This window comes from Halichoerus grypus, chromosome 12 (assembly GCF_964656455.1).
Source record: "Halichoerus grypus chromosome 12, mHalGry1.hap1.1, whole genome shotgun sequence".
Lineage (NCBI taxonomy): Eukaryota > Metazoa > Chordata > Mammalia > Carnivora > Phocidae > Halichoerus > Halichoerus grypus.
Genome location: NC_135723.1, coordinates 100,982,489 through 100,999,209, shown reverse-complemented (window position 1 = coordinate 100,999,209; position 16,721 = coordinate 100,982,489). Strand labels below are relative to the sequence as shown.

The window sequence follows — 16,721 nt, the reverse complement described above, 5'->3', positions numbered from 1 at the left end:
GGATGGGTGACTGGTTGGCCCTTGGCACTGAACTCAGCTCTGGCCCTTTGTTGCTCTTGCTTTTTTTCTTTCATTAATAGACCTTCTTTTGCGCAGTTCTAGATTTGCAGAACAATTGTACAGAAAGTACACAGAGTTCCCACATACAGCCTTCCCCTCCCCGCCAGTATCCCTTAGTATCAACAACTTGCATTCTGAGGTACATTTGTTAGAGTTGATGAGCCTTTATTAATACATTATTATTAACTGAAGCCCAGAGTTGACGTTGGGTTCGCTCTTGGTGTGGTACATTCTGTGGGTTTGGACGCACAGATAGTGACACGTATTTACCATTTCAGTGTCAGACAGAGTAGTGGGCCCTAAGAATGCCTGCTCCCCTCCCCCCATGCCACAGTGGCTCTGACTTACTGCTGTTGTCCTGGTGCCTCTGGAGCTGGACCCCGTGCTGGGTGGGGCAGCAAAACCCAGCCATGTAGACAGGAGTCCTCTCGTCACAGGGCTGGGGAAAGGGATGGCCTGGAACAGAATTGGGGGGGTTTGGAGGATCTCTAGGGTTTGAGCCTGAACACCTCCTATCTCAAGTGAGGGGACTGAGGGCCAGACACGGGAAGTGGGTTTCCAATCGACAGGGTGGGGTGGAGCAGAAGTCTGTACCCAGGGCTATCACGGAAGGGGCATAGGCCCAATTCAGCTGCTTTTTTAACAACAGGAGCTAAATTAGTAAACAGGACCAAAAAGTAAATTTTAAAAAGAGCCAGTCATTTGGCCATTTTGAGCGTCATTAACTTACCCTGGGGGCAACTTGGGGCCAGGATGGGGTCCCTGGAAGCCTCCGTGGTCACGAGCTCTGTAGGAGGGCGCTGTTGTACCCGAGAACTCTGATCTCCCACGCGGAGCTGCCCGGCGTGAGCCACACATGGCCCTCGGCAGGCCCGGCCCTGGAAGGAAGGGGAAGCGGCCAGATACCGTCTCCTGGCCCGCTGGTCTCCATGTACCACTCTGGCGGGCAGCACCTGGGCCCCTCTGTGCAGAGCACCCACCAGCTTTCCGTCAGCGGGACACTGAGGTTCCTGTTGTTCCAGTAAGTTCTTGGAGCAGCTGCTCACCCTGATGGCCTCCTCCACATAGAAGTGGAGGATTCCAGGAAGTAACACGTTCACACAAAGCTGTTGAATGACAAAGAAGGGCAATTTGGAACCAGAGCTTTGTCGCTGGAGGAAAGATGTGAAAATGCCAACAAACCTCCATCGGAGGATGGCCTGACCATGACTGACATTTACTGTGCGCCCAGGACGACCAGGCCCACGTGAGGGGCTCGCACTGGGCTGTGACTCTGTAAGGTCATTTTGTTGTCCTCTTATGTAATAGAAACATAAGCTAGAAAGTCAAAATCAGCTAAAAAGAGCATCGCGCAACAGAGAACCCAGCTAGAAGTTGCAATACCAGGATTTGGTTCATGACTGTGCCGCGTGGCTTTGAGCAACTCGGTCTGATCTCTCTAGACATCCATTACTCCACTTGGGATGGAAGGGGATTGATTGATTTGGAAGATTTTTTTTTTTCAAGATTTTATTTAAGAGAGAGAGAGCGCGCACACGACAGGGGGGAGGGGCAGAGGCAGAAGCAGGCTCCCCACTGAGTAGGGAGCCTGATGTGGGACTCGAACCCAGGACCCTGGGGTCATGACCTGAGCTGAAGGCAGACGCTTAACCGAGTGAGCCACCCAGGTGCCCCAGATTTGGAAGATTTCTGAGACCTTTTCCAACTGTCATATATTGTGACTGCATTATTTCCCTGGGCGTAGGTGTCAGGAGACCAGGGGGTCTGCCGCAGGTTTGGGCCAGGTGGGCACAGGTGCTGACAGATAGCACTCTGCAGGGGTGGGTGGTTGTCCCAAGGGCGTAACTGCTGTTCTGGGTCCAGTGGTGGCCAGGGCTGCTGGGGTTGGCGGAAGCCACGCTGCCCATGCTGGGTCAGAGCAGCAGTGTCCACGGCTCACAGGGCCACGGGAGGGACGCAGGGGTTCGGATGAAAGGGAGGCAGGGAAGGAATTGCCCACCTCCCATGACAGTAAAGAGAGGTCGTGCTCTGTCTCTTTACTCCGTGCATATTTCTGGGCACAAAATTCTAGGAGAGGTCAGAAGGCTCCGGCCAGGACAGAGGAAGACAGATGGTGCTCATCCTTCTCCTCTCTCATGACGTCTCGAGGGACAAAGAGTCAGCTCCTCTCTGAAATCTACCTGTACCTGCTTCAAAGCTCTTTTTTTTTTTTTTTTTTAAGATTTTGTTTATTTATTTGACAGAGAGAGACACAGCGAGAGAGGGAACACAAGCAGGGGGAGTGAGAGAGGAGAAGCAGGCCTCCCGCGGAGCAGGGAGCCCGATGTGGGGCTCGATCCCAGGACCCTGGGGTCATGACCTGAGCTGTGCACAACTGTTCAGGCTCTTTTGTCCACAGTGCAGTAAGACGTGCATTATTTATGTCCGTCTGTGTGTGTAATCAAAAATTTGATGAAACATTGAAAGGCATCCTTCTTTTGTTCTAATTCGTATTTTCATGGTCGTGTGATCCACTAAATCAATGCGATGGTCCACCGATGGGTTTGGACTATTCGTTGGAAAACTGTGGCCAGATGCTTCTGGAGCAGCCAGTTCACCCAGGGGTGAACAAAGAAAAGCACCTCTCTTCATTATGCTTAGTGCAGAAAGCCTTTGAATTCTTTCTGCGTCCTTGGTGTTTGCTGCTTACTCTGAACGTCTTGTACTTTTCAGCGTGTGACGTGTTGGCCCAGAGCAGGTGGGTGGCACAGCAAGAGGGGATGAAGGAGGAATCCTCCTTTCCTGCAGAAAGCGGGAAGAACCTTTTGATACATGGTGTTACAAATAGGGACATTTGATATTCTGGAAATTGTGAGCTAGAAACCTTTGTGGCTATCAGCTCAGCTCCTGGGCCGAGTCCCAGAGCCACACTGGCTAGGTGGTTGGGAGCAGAAATGAGGTCTCTGAGCTTGCACAAGACTCTCCTGCAGAGCGGAGGGTATGTCTCAGAGCCAGCCAGCAGCGCCATGACCTTATAAAAATGTTCCCTGGGTGCCCAGTGGTATTCTAATTCGCAGTGTCCCTCCTGCAGTTTGCCTTCAAGCATAGACCCAAACCGTCTGCTTTTCCCTGGGGTGCCAGGGCTGTCTGCGGGGCACTAGGCTGGGGGCGGGGGCGGTGTCCTCGGGGCTGACGCAGGGCCATTCGGGTCTGTGGGACAGACCCAGCAGCACCTCCACTTTCCCTCGTGGTTGGTGTTTTTCCTCATGAAGGGGACATTAAAGTGGGGGAGCCCCCCTGACCAGGGTCACCCAGTTGGCCAGGCAGTGCGTGGCACCCGCAAAGGGTTCAACCTCAAGGTCACCACAGTCTTGGTTGGTGGTTTGGCATTTTATTTGTGAGTAGATAAACCCTCTCCAGAAACCAGGCCTGGTCTTTTCAAGCCCTATCGTAAGATCTGTCTTAGCAAACTAGTAAAATGTCAGAGCTGAAAACAGCCCTGGAAATTACGGGCTATTGCCCTTCTCGCAGATGGCTGGCGTACTCAGTCTGTCCTTGCCTTCGGAAGGCCCGAGCAATCCAAGATAGCCCCGGCGCGTCACTCCCTTACCCTCAGATCTCCGTGTGTAGCACACCGAGCCGTCATCAGTCCCCGATAGCGCAGTACGAAGGAGCTTATTAGCACCTTTTCCGGTATCAGTTTTGTTTCTCGGAAAGACAAACTCTCCTTTCAGTCCTGCTGTGTACCTGGCCCAGTGGCGGCACGAGTCGCTCAGGTGAACCAGGTGAGGTCCTTGCTGTCCGCCGACTGCTGGTGTCGGAGAGGAGCAGGGCTCTCAGACACACTACAGCGTGAGCAGGTGCCGGCGGAAACCCGTCACCCAGCCAGGGACAGAAGAGTGGCTGCTTCCACTTCGCAGGCGAAGCTTGAGGAGGTGAGGCTATAATGTGATCGCGGGACTTTCCTAAATCTGCTGCTCTCCTTTATGTGTGGCAAAGGTTCTTCCAGGACAGTAAAAATAGGCCTACTTGGGCTGTGTCCTGGTTTTTCCTAAATCTGCTGGGATGGACAACCTATCCTATCCATCTTTATCCTCTCATCCAGCTACTTCCTTCGGGGATTTCGTGTGGCCCTTGGCAAAGTGAAGGCTCAGCTAAGTGTACAGAGACCCCCTCCGACCGACTGGGCCCCACTCTCCTTCCCAGGGGTGGCCAAGAGCCTCTCCACTGCTGCCCCTGCTGCCTGGACCCTCACCCACGGCCGGCGCCTCCTCGTGAGGAGGTATGGGACTCTGGACCGGTCATGGCTCTCCGGGGAAACAAGATGAGCCTCCCCCATCTGTGACGTCTCCCTCCTCATCACCTGGCTTGGGCTGGAGATACCACCTGTGGAGATACGGATTGTTCTGGACTGAGGCAGCAGCCAGCAATCCAGGTCACCCTGGTAGCCCGGGGGGGAATGACTGCCCTAGACCCGAGCCTTGCTCCTCACTGTCTCCTGGGCCTTCCCAGCCCCTTGCCTCCCTCCTCACCGCCGACCTGAGCTGACTCAGACCCCTGGAGCCTCCACCCAACCTGCCGTCCCACTCCCTTCTTCCAGGAGGAACTGGGTTGGGAGAAGACAAGAAACAGGGTTGATTCTGGTTCCTAATCCTCAGTGGTTCGCAGGGGCTGGACCTCAACCTGGTCTGGAGCATGTGCCTTTAAGGGGTCACTCCAGGGGCCTGAGTGAGGAGGGGATTGGGAGGGGGCCCCGGGCATGCGGACTGGGGGCCCTCAGGCCTTCCCGAGCACAAGTCCCTGGAGGCTGCGGACAAGGCACCGTCCCCTCTGCACAGCGTCCTCGGCTGTAAGGCCGGGAGCCCGTGGGGACCTTCCAGTTTCTGTCGAGCTCTAGTCAAGCTGCGTACAAGGCGGGCAAGGCTCAGCTTCCTTTTAACAAGAGGACAGCAGGGGCAGCCCGCCCTTGGTAACCCCCTTTACAACAGCTCACCCCAGTTATCAATCAGCCTGTTTCTCAGTGTGGGGACGGGGTAAAGGCTGCTCTCTAATTATAAGGAGGAGCAGCTAGTGTCTTTGTTTTTTTTTTTTTTAAGATTTTATTTATTTGTTTGAGAGAGAGCACGAGCAGGGGGAGGGGCAGAGGGAGAAGCAGACTCGCTGCGGAGCAGGGAGCCCAATGCGGGGCTTGAGCCCCAGGACCCTGGGACCGTGACCCGAGCCGAAGGCAGATGCTTCACTGACTGAGCCGCCCAGGCGCCCTGCAGCTAGTGTCTTTACAGAACACTTGCAATTGGATATCAGGCCTCAGTTGAGCAGGGCCTGACAGACCACCTGGGCTTCCCAGGTGGACAGTTGACCTGGGATTCGGGGGGGTGTCCTGGTGACGTCCTATGTCCTCTTCAGTCTTGACTGGGTAAGGCCAGGTATGTCCCTGGCCAGTGGCTCTCACAATCCCAATACTGCACGATACCTGTGATCCAACCTCGCTTTATGGATTGAACACCCGAGACTCCCGGAGGCTAGAACGATCTGCTGCGTTCGACAGCTGAGGGGGAATGGAGGCCTCTTGACCACCCCAGTCGAGGGGTTCTGTTGAGAAAAGACTCTACTGTGTGATGCTGCTGTCGAGCTAGCGAAGCCACTGGGTGGGAACTGGCAAGAGCAGCAGGACCGAGTACTACCTCAGCACCAAGACCAAGTACTTCCTCAGCACCACGATGGAGTACTTCTTTAGTGCCAGGATCGAGTGCTTCCTCAGCGCCAGGACCGAGTACTTCCTCAGCACCAGGAGGGAGTACTTCCTCAGCTCCAGGACAGAGTACTTCCTCAGCTCCAGGACCGAGTTCTTCCTCAGGGCCAGGGCCAAGTACTTCCTCAGGGCCAGGGCCGAGTACTTCCTTAGGGCCAGGACAGAGTACTTCCTCAGTGCCAGGATGGAGTACTTCCTCAGGGCCAGGGCTGACAGAGTACTTCCTCAGGGCCAGGGCTGAGTACTTCCTCAGTGCCAGGACGGAGTACTTCCTCAGCTCCAGGGCCGAGTACTTCCTCAAGGCCAGGGCCGAGTACTTCCTCAGGGCCAGGACAGAGTACTTCCTCAGTGCCAGGATGGAGTACTTCCTCAGTGCCAGGGCCGAGTACTTCCTCAGGGCCAGGATGGAGTACTTCCTCAGTGCCAGGGCCGAGTACTTCCTCAGGGCCAGGATGGAGTACTTCCTCAGTGCCAGGGCCGAGTACTTCCTCAGGGCCAGGATGGAGTACTTCCTCAATGCCAGGATGGAGTACTTCCTCAGTGCCAGGGCCGAGTACTTCCTCAGGGCCAGGATGGAGTACTTCCTCAGTGCCAGGGCCGAGTACTTCCTCAGGGCCAGGATGGAGTACTTCCTCAGTGCCAGGGCCGAGTACTTCCTCAGGGCCAGGACCGAGTACTTCCTCCATGCCAGGGCCGAGTACTTCCTCAGGGCCAGGACAGAGTACTTCCTCAGGGCCAGGATGGAGTACTTCCTCAGTGCCAGGGCCGAGTACTTCCTCAGGGCCAGGATGGAGTACTTCCTCAGTGCCAGGGCCGAGTACTTCCTCAGGGCCAGGATGGAGTACTTCCTCCGTGCCAGGGCCGAGTACTTCCTCAGGGCCAGGATGGAGTACTTCCTCAATGCCAGGATGGAGTACTTCCTCAGTGCCAGGGCCGAGTACTTCCTCAGGGCCAGGATGGAGTACTTCCTCAGTGCCAGGGCCGAGTACTTCCTCAGGGCCAGGATGGAGTACTTCCTCCGTGCCAGGGCCGAGTACTTCCTCAGGGCCAGGACGGAGTACTTCCTCAGGGCCAGGATGGAGTACTTCCTCAGTGCCAGGGCCGAGTACTTCCTCAGGGCCAGGATGGAGTACTTCCTCAGTGCCAGGGCCGAGTACTTCCTCAGGGCCAGGATGGAGTACTTCCTCAGTGCCAGGGCCGAGTACTTCCTCAGGGCCAGGATGGAGTACTTCCTCAATGCCAGGATGGAGTACTTCCTCAGTGCCAGGGCCGAGTACTTCCTCAGGGCCAGGATGGAGTACTTCCTCAGTGCCAGGGCCGAGTACTTCCTCAGGGCCAGGATGGAGTACTTCCTCAGTGCCAGGGCCGAGTACTTCCTCAGGGCCAGGACCGAGTACTTCCTCCATGCCAGGGCCGAGTACTTCCTCAGGGCCAGGACAGAGTACTTCCTCAGGGCCAGGATGGAGTACTTCCTCAGTGCCAGGGCCGAGTACTTCCTCAGTGCCAGGATGGAGTACTTCTCTGTGCCAGGGCCGAGTACTTCCTCAGGGCCAGGATGGAGTACTTCCTCAGTGCCAGGGCAGGGTCAGGCTGCTGTACTTCGGCCTTTCCCGGGGCCCAGGGCTTCTTTCTTTGGAGAAAGGCCAGCCCACCCCAGTGGCTAAAGTACTTTCCTTGGCACAAAGGTCCAGGGCAGTTGGTTGGGGAGCCCAAGCCAGCTGTGTCAATCAGTCAGGACCCCCAGGTGGGGGGCATGGGGCAGGCAGGGTGGCTGCAGGAGTGAAAAATAGTGGTTTTCTTTTCTTTTTTACATCAGGAAGTCTCTCAGACTGCAGTCAGAAACCACGACGTCCTCTGTGGAAAATAAAGAATTCTGGAACTTCTCTGAGAGTTAAGTTTAGGCTTTCCCTAATTTGGCCCCTGTCCCTCCCCTGTTGCTGAGTTCCAGTGATTCAGGGTTTGTTCCTTATTTTTCTGAGAGCAGTTATATAATGTGAATGTTTTTCAAAGGCTCCAATTGACCATGGCTCTGGTCACCACCCCCCACATTGGTACCAAGAACTGCCTGTTGGGCGGTTTTGAGGGATTGCGCAAACCCAGTCCATCTGGAGACACCTCACGCGTGCCTCCCACCTGAGGTGCCTGCCAAGGCCCTCACTGCAAGAGGTGAACTTCAAGCCGCCGTACCCACAGATCAGACGTAGACGAGGCTAACCCACGTGGGCAGCTGCCCTGTGGGGTGATGGGGACCAGGAGAGCCTGGGGGACGGGCAGGGCAGGGGCGTCCTATGTGGGACCCGAGTGACTGGGCACCCATGATTCTGAGGACGCTACTCATGGCTCTCCTGGGGTCACGCCAGGCATCCGTGAGGACGCACCTGGCATTTGTGCAGATGACCCAGGTGCTTGATGGGCAGACCTTAGAAACCGGTTGAGACCAGAAGGTTAGCACCTAGGAAGCAGATTAAGAGGTACGTCACAGGGCGCCTGGGGGGCTCAGTCGTTGGGCGTCTGCCTTCGGCTCAGGTCATGATCCCGGGGTCCTGGGATCGAGCCCCGCGTCGGGCTCCCTGCTCGGCTCAGCAGGAAGCCTGCTTCTCCCTCTCCCGCTCCCCCTGCTTGTGTTCCCTCTCTCGCTGTGTCTGTCTCTGTCAAATAAATAAATAAAAATCTTTAAAAAAAAAAAAAAAAAAAGGTACGTCAAGATAGACGTGTTCTCTCTGTCATATAAATAAATAAAAATCTTTACAAAAAAAAAAAAAAGGTACGTCAGGATAGACGTGTGGCCGGGTCATAACCACCTCACCTCTGAGGTACCAACAGGGAGCACAGGACATGCCCCCACCCCTCCACTGGTGCAGCCCATGTTCCTGCAGACTCTGCCCCCAAACCCTGAGCTTCGAAAGCAGGGGAGATTATTTGGTAGTCTGAGGGTAGAAGAAAATTATTTTTATGACTCCTCATAGGAGGTGAGAAGCTGCATTTTATTCTCAATCCAGCACTACTTCCCAGGATCCCAGGATGATGTTTAGTTCAGCGATAAAAACTGAGACAGCAGGAGCTAAAAGGCCTCTTCCGGAATCTTCTAGTTAAACCCTCTCACTTGACAGATGAAAAACTGAATTCAGACATGCCTGAGACCCCCCCACACAGTGAACAACAGAGCTGGGGCTGGAACTCAGCCTCCTGGCTCCTTCCTCATGCACGGGTCGTGTTCTTGCGGGCGGAGGGATGCGGGACGCGGCTATGCTGTTCTCCCAAGCCCAGGGTGGCTCCTGATGTCACTGGTGCTCTGTTTACTCAGGTCTGCTCGGCGGGAGCGGAGAATGAAAACCATCCTACATGTGTTCCTTCCTCAGTAGGAATCAGCCCGCTGGTAATTACACTGGAATGTTCTATTGTGACCCTGATATCTAAAACCCCTAGTCGGCCCTCAGGTGCAGGCCACGGGCCCCTGACATTGGCATCCTTTCTGTTTGTCCTGTACTTGTGCTTTTGTCAGGCCCCTGCCTGGGGTGTCCCAGCTGCGTCAACAACGGCGTTTTATAAGACGCAGCACCAGAAATACGGAAAGGCCAGACCGCATCTGATCGATACACGCTTACCTCGCACCTTCTCTCAAGGCTAAAACATGAGTGAAACAGCCTCTGTCCTTTGGGAATTCACAAATCAGTTCGGGATATGTGGCCGGGGGAGTGGGGGAGCTGCAAACAAGACCCCAGAGTCCACAAACTGTAGACATGCCATCATGTGGAGTGATGGCATTTGGTGGTGGGATGCTGCTCTTTAACCACAGCGGCGTGCATTGCTTTTCATTAAGAGTAGGCCTTAAAGAGAAAGCATCATAAGCTGCTATGGGAATGAGCCACTGAACTAGACAAATCCTCACTCATCCTTCTCTTCCCCTGAAGTTGCACTGGGCCAAGGCTCCTCATTTTGCAAGGAAGAGTTCTACATCTTCACAGCCTCTGATACCGAGTTGGTTTTTGTTAGTGGAGCTGAGCCATCCCAAGGAGGCGGTGGGACTTAACAGAAGGAGCTCTGAGCTGGGAGTGGCTGGTCCTGGCGTAGAGGGCCTGCTTGCTGGTGTCCGGTTGTCTGACTTGGGCAAGTGGCTTCATGTCTCTGACTCTCAGTATCTTCAGCTCTAGGCTGCGATGGTACCACTTGCCCTTCCTACTTGTATGGGCTGCTCTAAGGACCAAAGTAAGATTGAAGAAGGGCACAGTAATGGCAGATTATTCACAGCGCTGTTGCTGATACCTTTTTTGTGGTAGAATGTGGGCTGTTGCCTGAATTTCTGAAGAGGGGTGGGGGTGGGGGGTTAAATGGGCTACCTTGAAGGTCAGCTCACATCTCGGGACTCTTCTCAAACTTGGGGCTTTTCTCTTTTATCCCTGTGCTTTCCTGACAGGTGACTTTAGCAGCCCAGATCCTGAAATTCACTTTCCCCAAAGATCCTGAGACCCAGCTCCAGAGCCTGTGGTCAAGGTCTAAAATGTAGTGTGTGCAGCTAATGACAATCCCAGAGTCTCTTGGCAGCAAGCAGCTCTTAATGTCTCCTGGAGCCTCAACATTGCCCAGCGAAATGCCCACCCAGCGCCAGGACTGGCCTGCCTGGCTGGCAGACCAGAAAAGGAGGTTCAGGGATGGCAGGGAGAAGAGAAATCTGTGAGGAAAGCACGAAGCTCTGCTGGGAGTTCAATATTTAGAAATCACATGAACAGGGCAGGCTCCAGGAGCCTGGGCCTTCTGCAAAGTCAGCTGAGCTAGGAGGCCAGGTCTCAATTCTTGCACCAGCTAATAGTTTTGTGGCCATAGCTGCAGTTAGAGATTTTCCCATACCTGGCCTCCAAGGTGTGCACTGTTTCTTGGTGAGCTCTGAGAGATGAGAGCCAAGATTAGATTCGTGGAATGTGGGGTGGAGGAACCTTCCAGCAAAGCCCGCCACTCCTGCCAGGTGACTTCCCTGTAGGGATGCTCGACCGAGCAGGCATGCAGTGCTGAGGGGTGGGCGCGCAGCCGTGGTCAGAGGGACTCGATGCTCTCAGGAGCTCACACTGGTCAGAAATAGCTGCAGGGGCCTTGCTGCGGCCCCTCCTGACGGCTGCCTGGGGCCACCAGCTGCCCATGATGGGAGCTGGACCAGCATCCTAGTCTCCCCTCCTTCCAGACTGTCTAACATGAGTCATTTCACTGCTGGGGGCCTCGGTGGCTAGAGCACGATGGCTCTATGAGGAACAAGTATTTGTGAAAAGGCTTTCGCATGTGGAAACTGTTGTACCGCACGAATGTTCAAGGGTAATGATTATTTGCAACCGGAGAGGAATGTACTCATTAAAATGGGAGATAAGCACCCACACCTGGTTCCTCCTCCTTCCCAGTGAACTGGGCTGCGTGGGGCCTGCTCATCGGCCGGCCCGTCAGCACAGACCGTGCAGCCCCCCATGCTGGCCGCCAGAGGGTCAGGGGGTGCGGATTCAAACACGTCTGCATGCCCGCTACGTGCCAGGCAAATACAGGCAGAGAATAGTGACACGGATAGCTCTCCCTTGCCCCTGATGAACTCAAAGTCTAGCTAGAGAAATAGACTGATAAATGATCATAAAATGGCCTGATAAGTCCTGTAATAAAGGTCTGTCTACAGTTGTGTAGGAACACAGATAAGAGAAGAATTCATTCTGCCTGAGGGTGGGTCCCCACCAGAGCTAATGTGTGAATTGGGCTTTGCATGGCCCATAGAAGTTCACCCTGTGAACCAGGATTGGCGGTTGGGGGGTGAAGGGCAGGAAGAGCTCCAAAGCCTGGAGGGGGCAAAGAGCTTGGGGCATGTGGAGAATGGCAGCCAGCACTGGCCATTCATGCATGGCCCTGGGCCAGGCTCTGTGCTAGCGGCCAGCCCTGTCCTGGAGGGACTAAAGAAATAAGGCTGCAGAGGTTGGCAGATCCATGGGGCCTGGACCAGAGGCTGCAAGCCTGGCCGAGAGCCCCTGTCCATGGCTCCTCCCAACGGTCACCTGTGGGAATCTAGGGGCTCTCCATCTGGGCTGCTGGCTGAATGATGGAGATGCCCATACTGCATTGTAGACTAATCAACTCCACTTCTGTGGTGGGACCCAAGCTCCTCAAGTGCCACCAGGCCTGAGACCACTGACATGAACACCAGAGAGGCTGAGTCTGGAATCTGCACACAGAAGAGCTCACCAGCATGTTCTAGTCGACCAGGTGTGGAAGCCATTGCCAAGTCCCCGGGGCGTGAGGGGAGGGGCTGATGTAATATAAGACCCACACCTTCAGGGATCATTCTTTGGCAGAGGTTTGGAGATGGCCTGAAAGGGGCAAGGCCGAAAGTCTTGGAGAATAATTAGGCAGCCCAAGAGAGAGCGGGCACCTTTTTGGGGAGAAATGGAAAAATCTATCCTAAATCCTAATGGATTTGTATGGAAATACTCAAGGAACCCTGAGTAGCCAAAACAAGTGTGGAAAAAAAAAAAAAAGAATAAGGGCGCCTGGGTGGCTCAGTCATTAAGCAGCTGCCTTCGGCTCAGGGTGATCCCAGGGTCCTGGGATCGAGCCCCGCATTGGGCTCCCTGCTCCGCAGGGAGTCTGCTTCTCCTTCTCCCACTCCCCCTGCTTGTGTTCCCTCTCTCGCTGTGTCTCTCTCTGTCAAATAAATGAATAGAATCTTTTTTAAAAAAAAAAGAATAAAGTAAGATGTTTCATAGTTCCTGATTTCAAAACTTACTACAAAGTTATAGTAATTAAAACAATGTGGTGCTGGCATGAAGAAAGACATATAGACTAATGAAATAGAATAGAAAGCCCCAAAATAAACCCTCACATATGTGGCCAAATGATTTGTGATAAGAGTACCAAGAACATTCACTGGGAGAAAGTCTTTTCAGTGCATGGTGTTGGGGACATTATGCACGTGGGGAAGAACGAGGTTGGGCCCGCATCTTATAGCACAGAGAAAAACTAACTCAGCACAGATCACAGACCTAAACGTAAGAGCTGAAGCTAGAAAAGTCTTGGAAGACAACACCGGGGAAGAGCTTCATGACATTGGATTTGGCACTGAAGTCTTGATTATGACACCAAAAGCACATGCAACGAACTAAAAATAGATCAATTGGACTACCTCAAAATTAAGAGCTGTGCCTCAAAGGACACGATCAACAGAGTGAACGGCAGCCTACAGACTGGGAGGAAATATTTGCAGATCATGTATCTGATAGAAGGTTAGTGTCCAGAATATAGAAAGAACTCCTACCAACTCAACAACAAGCAACCTGGGTTTAAAAATGGTCAAAGGACTTCTTGAACAGACATTTTTCCGAAGAAGATGCATCAGTGGCCAAAAGCACCTGAAAAGAGGCTCAACATGATTAATCATTGGGGAAACTCAGATCCAAACCACAATGAGATACTACCCGACACTCGCTAAGATGGCTTCTGTAGAAACAAAACCAAACCCAGAAAGTAGCAAGCATTGGTGAGGATGTGGAGAAATTGGAACACTGGTGCCCTGTTGGTGGGAATGCAAAGTGGGGCCTCTGCTGTGGAGAATGGGCTGGTGGTTCCTCAAGAATGTTAAAAATAAGATTACCATGGGATCCAGCAACTCCACTTCGGGGTGTTTACCCAAAAAATTGAAAGCAGGATTGCAATGAAATGTGTGTATACCTATTCATTTGCTAGAGCTGCTGTTACAAAGTACCACAGAACTGGGGAGCTTTCTGTTCTCACCATTCTGGAGGCTAGAAGTCCGGAATCAAGGTGTTGGCAGGGTCGGGGTCTTCTGAGACCTCTCTCCCTGACTCATAGATGGCCATCTTCTGTCTGTGTCTTCATATGGTCTTCCTTCTGTGTCTGTGTCCTAATCTCTTCTTCAAGGACAGTAGCCACACTGGATCAGGGCCCACCCATATGACCTCATTTTAACTTAATTACCACTTTAAAGACCCTATCTCCAAAGACAGTCACATTCTGAGGTTCTGGGAGTTACAACTTCAATCTATGAATTTGGGCAATTATGGGGGAAACACAGTTCAATACCCACATTCACAGCAGCATTATTCACAACAGCTAAAATGTAGAAGTGACCCCAGGGTCCATTGATCATTGAATGAGTAAGCAAAATGCAGTACATTGATACAATGGAATATTATTCACTTTTTAAAAAAAAATTTTATTGTTATGTTAATCACCATACATTACATCGTTAGTTTTTGATGTAGTGTTCCATGATTCATTGTGCATAACACCCAGTGCTCCATGCAGAATGTGCCCTCTTTAATACGCATCACCAGGCTAACCCATCCTCCCACCCCCCTCCCCTCTAGAACCCTCAGTTTGTGTTTCAGAGTCCATAGTCTCTCATGGTTCGTCTCTCCCTCCGATTCCCCCCCTTCATTCTTCCCCTCCTGCTATCTTCTTTTTTTTTTTTTTCTTAACATATATTGCATTATTTGTCAGAGGTACAGCTCTGTGATTCAACAGTCTTGCACAATTCACCGTGCTCGCCATAGCACATACCCTCCCCAATGTCTATCACCCAGCCACACCATCCCTCCCACCCCCTCCCACTCCAGCAACCCTCAGTTTGTTTCCTGAGATTAAGAATTCCTCATATCAGTGAGGTCATATGATACATGTCTTTCTCTGATTGACTTATTTTGCTCAGCATAACACCCTCCAGTTCCATCCACGTCGTTGCAAATTGCAAGATCCCATTCCTTTTGATGGCTGCATAATATTCCATTGTATATATATACCACATCTTCTTTATCCATTCATCTGAATACTGTGGAATATTCACTTTTAAAAGGAAGGAAACTCTGACACAGGCTACATCATGGAGGAACTTGTAGACATTATGCTTACATAGAATATTCCAGTCACAAAAAAGGCAAATATTGCATGATTCCACTTACATGAGGTGGTGGCCTTATCATGTTCATAGAGACCGAAGGTAGGATGGTGGGTGCCAGGCTCTGGGGGAAGGGGATGGGGAGTTGTCTTATGGGGACAGAGTTTCTGTTTTGCAAGATGAGAAAGTTCTGGAGGCAGATGGTGGTGATGGTGGCACAATGTGAACGTATTTAACACTGCTAAACTGTATGCTTAAAATGGTTAAGATGGTAAGTTTTACATTACATGCATTTTACCACAATAAAAAGCAGGAAAAAAGAAAGGTTAAGGACTCAGGCAAGTTATCCTGGTAGACTTCCCCCATGGGGCTTCTTTCGGGCTCTGGAGGCAGTGACTTGGTGAGACCAGGGGGAGGAGGAGCAGGGCTGATGGGGAAGTGACCCGGGTTTGGGCACTCGCCACTCCTCTTGGCCACGGTGGTACCCAGCTTCATTGACCTTCCCCGCCCCCTCAGCCGCCAGCCCCGTGCTCCTCCCCATGAGACCCCTGTCATCTCTCCCAGGAAGACTCACGTCCTGGACCACTTCCTCGAGGCCCCATGTTCTGTGTCCTGAGATGAGGTTCTGTCCGTCAGCCATTCCCAAGATGCTGAGAAGCCTTTGCTCTCCACTCCTGCTTTCCTCCTGGGATGCTTTCCCTCCTGCCTCCAGTCCCAGCCTCTTCTCCTTGCTCCTCCCCCGTGGTGATGGGGGGCAGTGTAGCCTTATGTTCTGGAAGGGAATGTGAGCATGGTCAGATTCTATGAGGAAGCTAGCATCTTGTCACCCCTCCTTTTACTCCACTTGCATCCACACCCCTCCCTGGGGGTCGGTGCTCATGGAGGACTCAAGAAGGGGGCAGTGGCATGTGCATAGGGCCAGTGCTGCCCTTGGACGAGGCTGGATGGGCAACTGAGGGCCACTCCATTGACCATATGCTCTCTTTCCATCCAGGACCTGAGTTCCTTTGCCATGCCGCTCCTGGACGGAGACCTGGAGAGCTCAGAAAAGCATTCTTCTCGTAAGGTAAGGCCACCTTTCTCACAGCTTCTCACGGCTCACCTGAGGTGCCACTGAGGCAAGACTCCCTCATTGAGAGCCCAGGACAAATGTCCACCTGCTCATCCACCTGTGCTCCCACCTGCTCCCACCTGCACATCCACCTCTGCTCCCACCTGCTCATCCACCTGTGCTCCCCCCTGCATATCCACCTGTGCTCCCCCTGCATATGCACCTGTGCTCCCACATGCATATCCACCTGTGCTCCCACCTGCTCATCCACCTCTGCTCCCCCCTGCTCCCACATGCATATCCACCTGCGCTCCCACCTGCTCATCCACCTGTGCTCCCCCCTGCATATCCACCTGTGCTCCCACCTGCTCATCCACCTCTGCTCCCACCTGCTCATCCACCTGTGCTCCCCCCTGCATATCCACCTGTGCTCCCACATGCACACCCACCTGTGCTCCCACCTGCTCATCCACCTCTGCTCCCACCTGCACATCCACCTCTGCTCCCACTTGCTCCCACATGCGTATCCACCTGTGCTCCCACCTGCTCATACACCTGTGCTCCCACCTGCTCATACACCTGCTCCCACCTGCACATCCACCTCTGCTCCCATCTGCTCATCCACCTGTGCTCCCACCTGCACATGCACCTGTGCTCTCACCTGCTCATCCACCTCTGCTCCCACCTGTACATCCACCTGTGCTCCCTCCTGTACATCCACCTCTGCTCCCACCTGCTCATCCACCTGCTCCCACCTGCACACACACCTGTGCTTCCACCTGCTCATCCACCTCTGCTCCCACCTGTACATCCACCTGTGCTCCCTCCTGTACATCCACCTGTGCTCCCACCTGCTCATCCACCTGCTCCCACCTGCACACCCACCTCTGCTCCCACCTGCTCATACACCTCTGCTCCCACCTGCTCATCCACCTGCTCCCACCTGCACACACACCTGTGCTCCCACCTGCTCATACACCTGCACATCCACCTCTGCTCCCATCTGC

At 53.3% G+C, this 16,721-nt stretch overlaps 1 protein-coding gene across 5 annotated transcripts in view; it reads left to right on the top strand.

The window, feature by feature from the left end:
* PRKAG2 (protein kinase AMP-activated non-catalytic subunit gamma 2) overlaps window positions 1-16,721 on the top strand; it is a 256,267-nt gene that overhangs the window by 60,380 nt on the left and 179,166 nt on the right. For all 5 annotated transcript variants that reach the window (XM_078059764.1, XM_078059765.1, XM_078059763.1 and 2 more), the window contains one exon: window positions 15,658-15,729. In XM_078059764.1, the coding sequence (XP_077915890.1) occupies window positions 15,658-15,729 (72 nt within the window). The remainder of the gene's footprint in view (window positions 1-15,657; window positions 15,730-16,721) is intronic.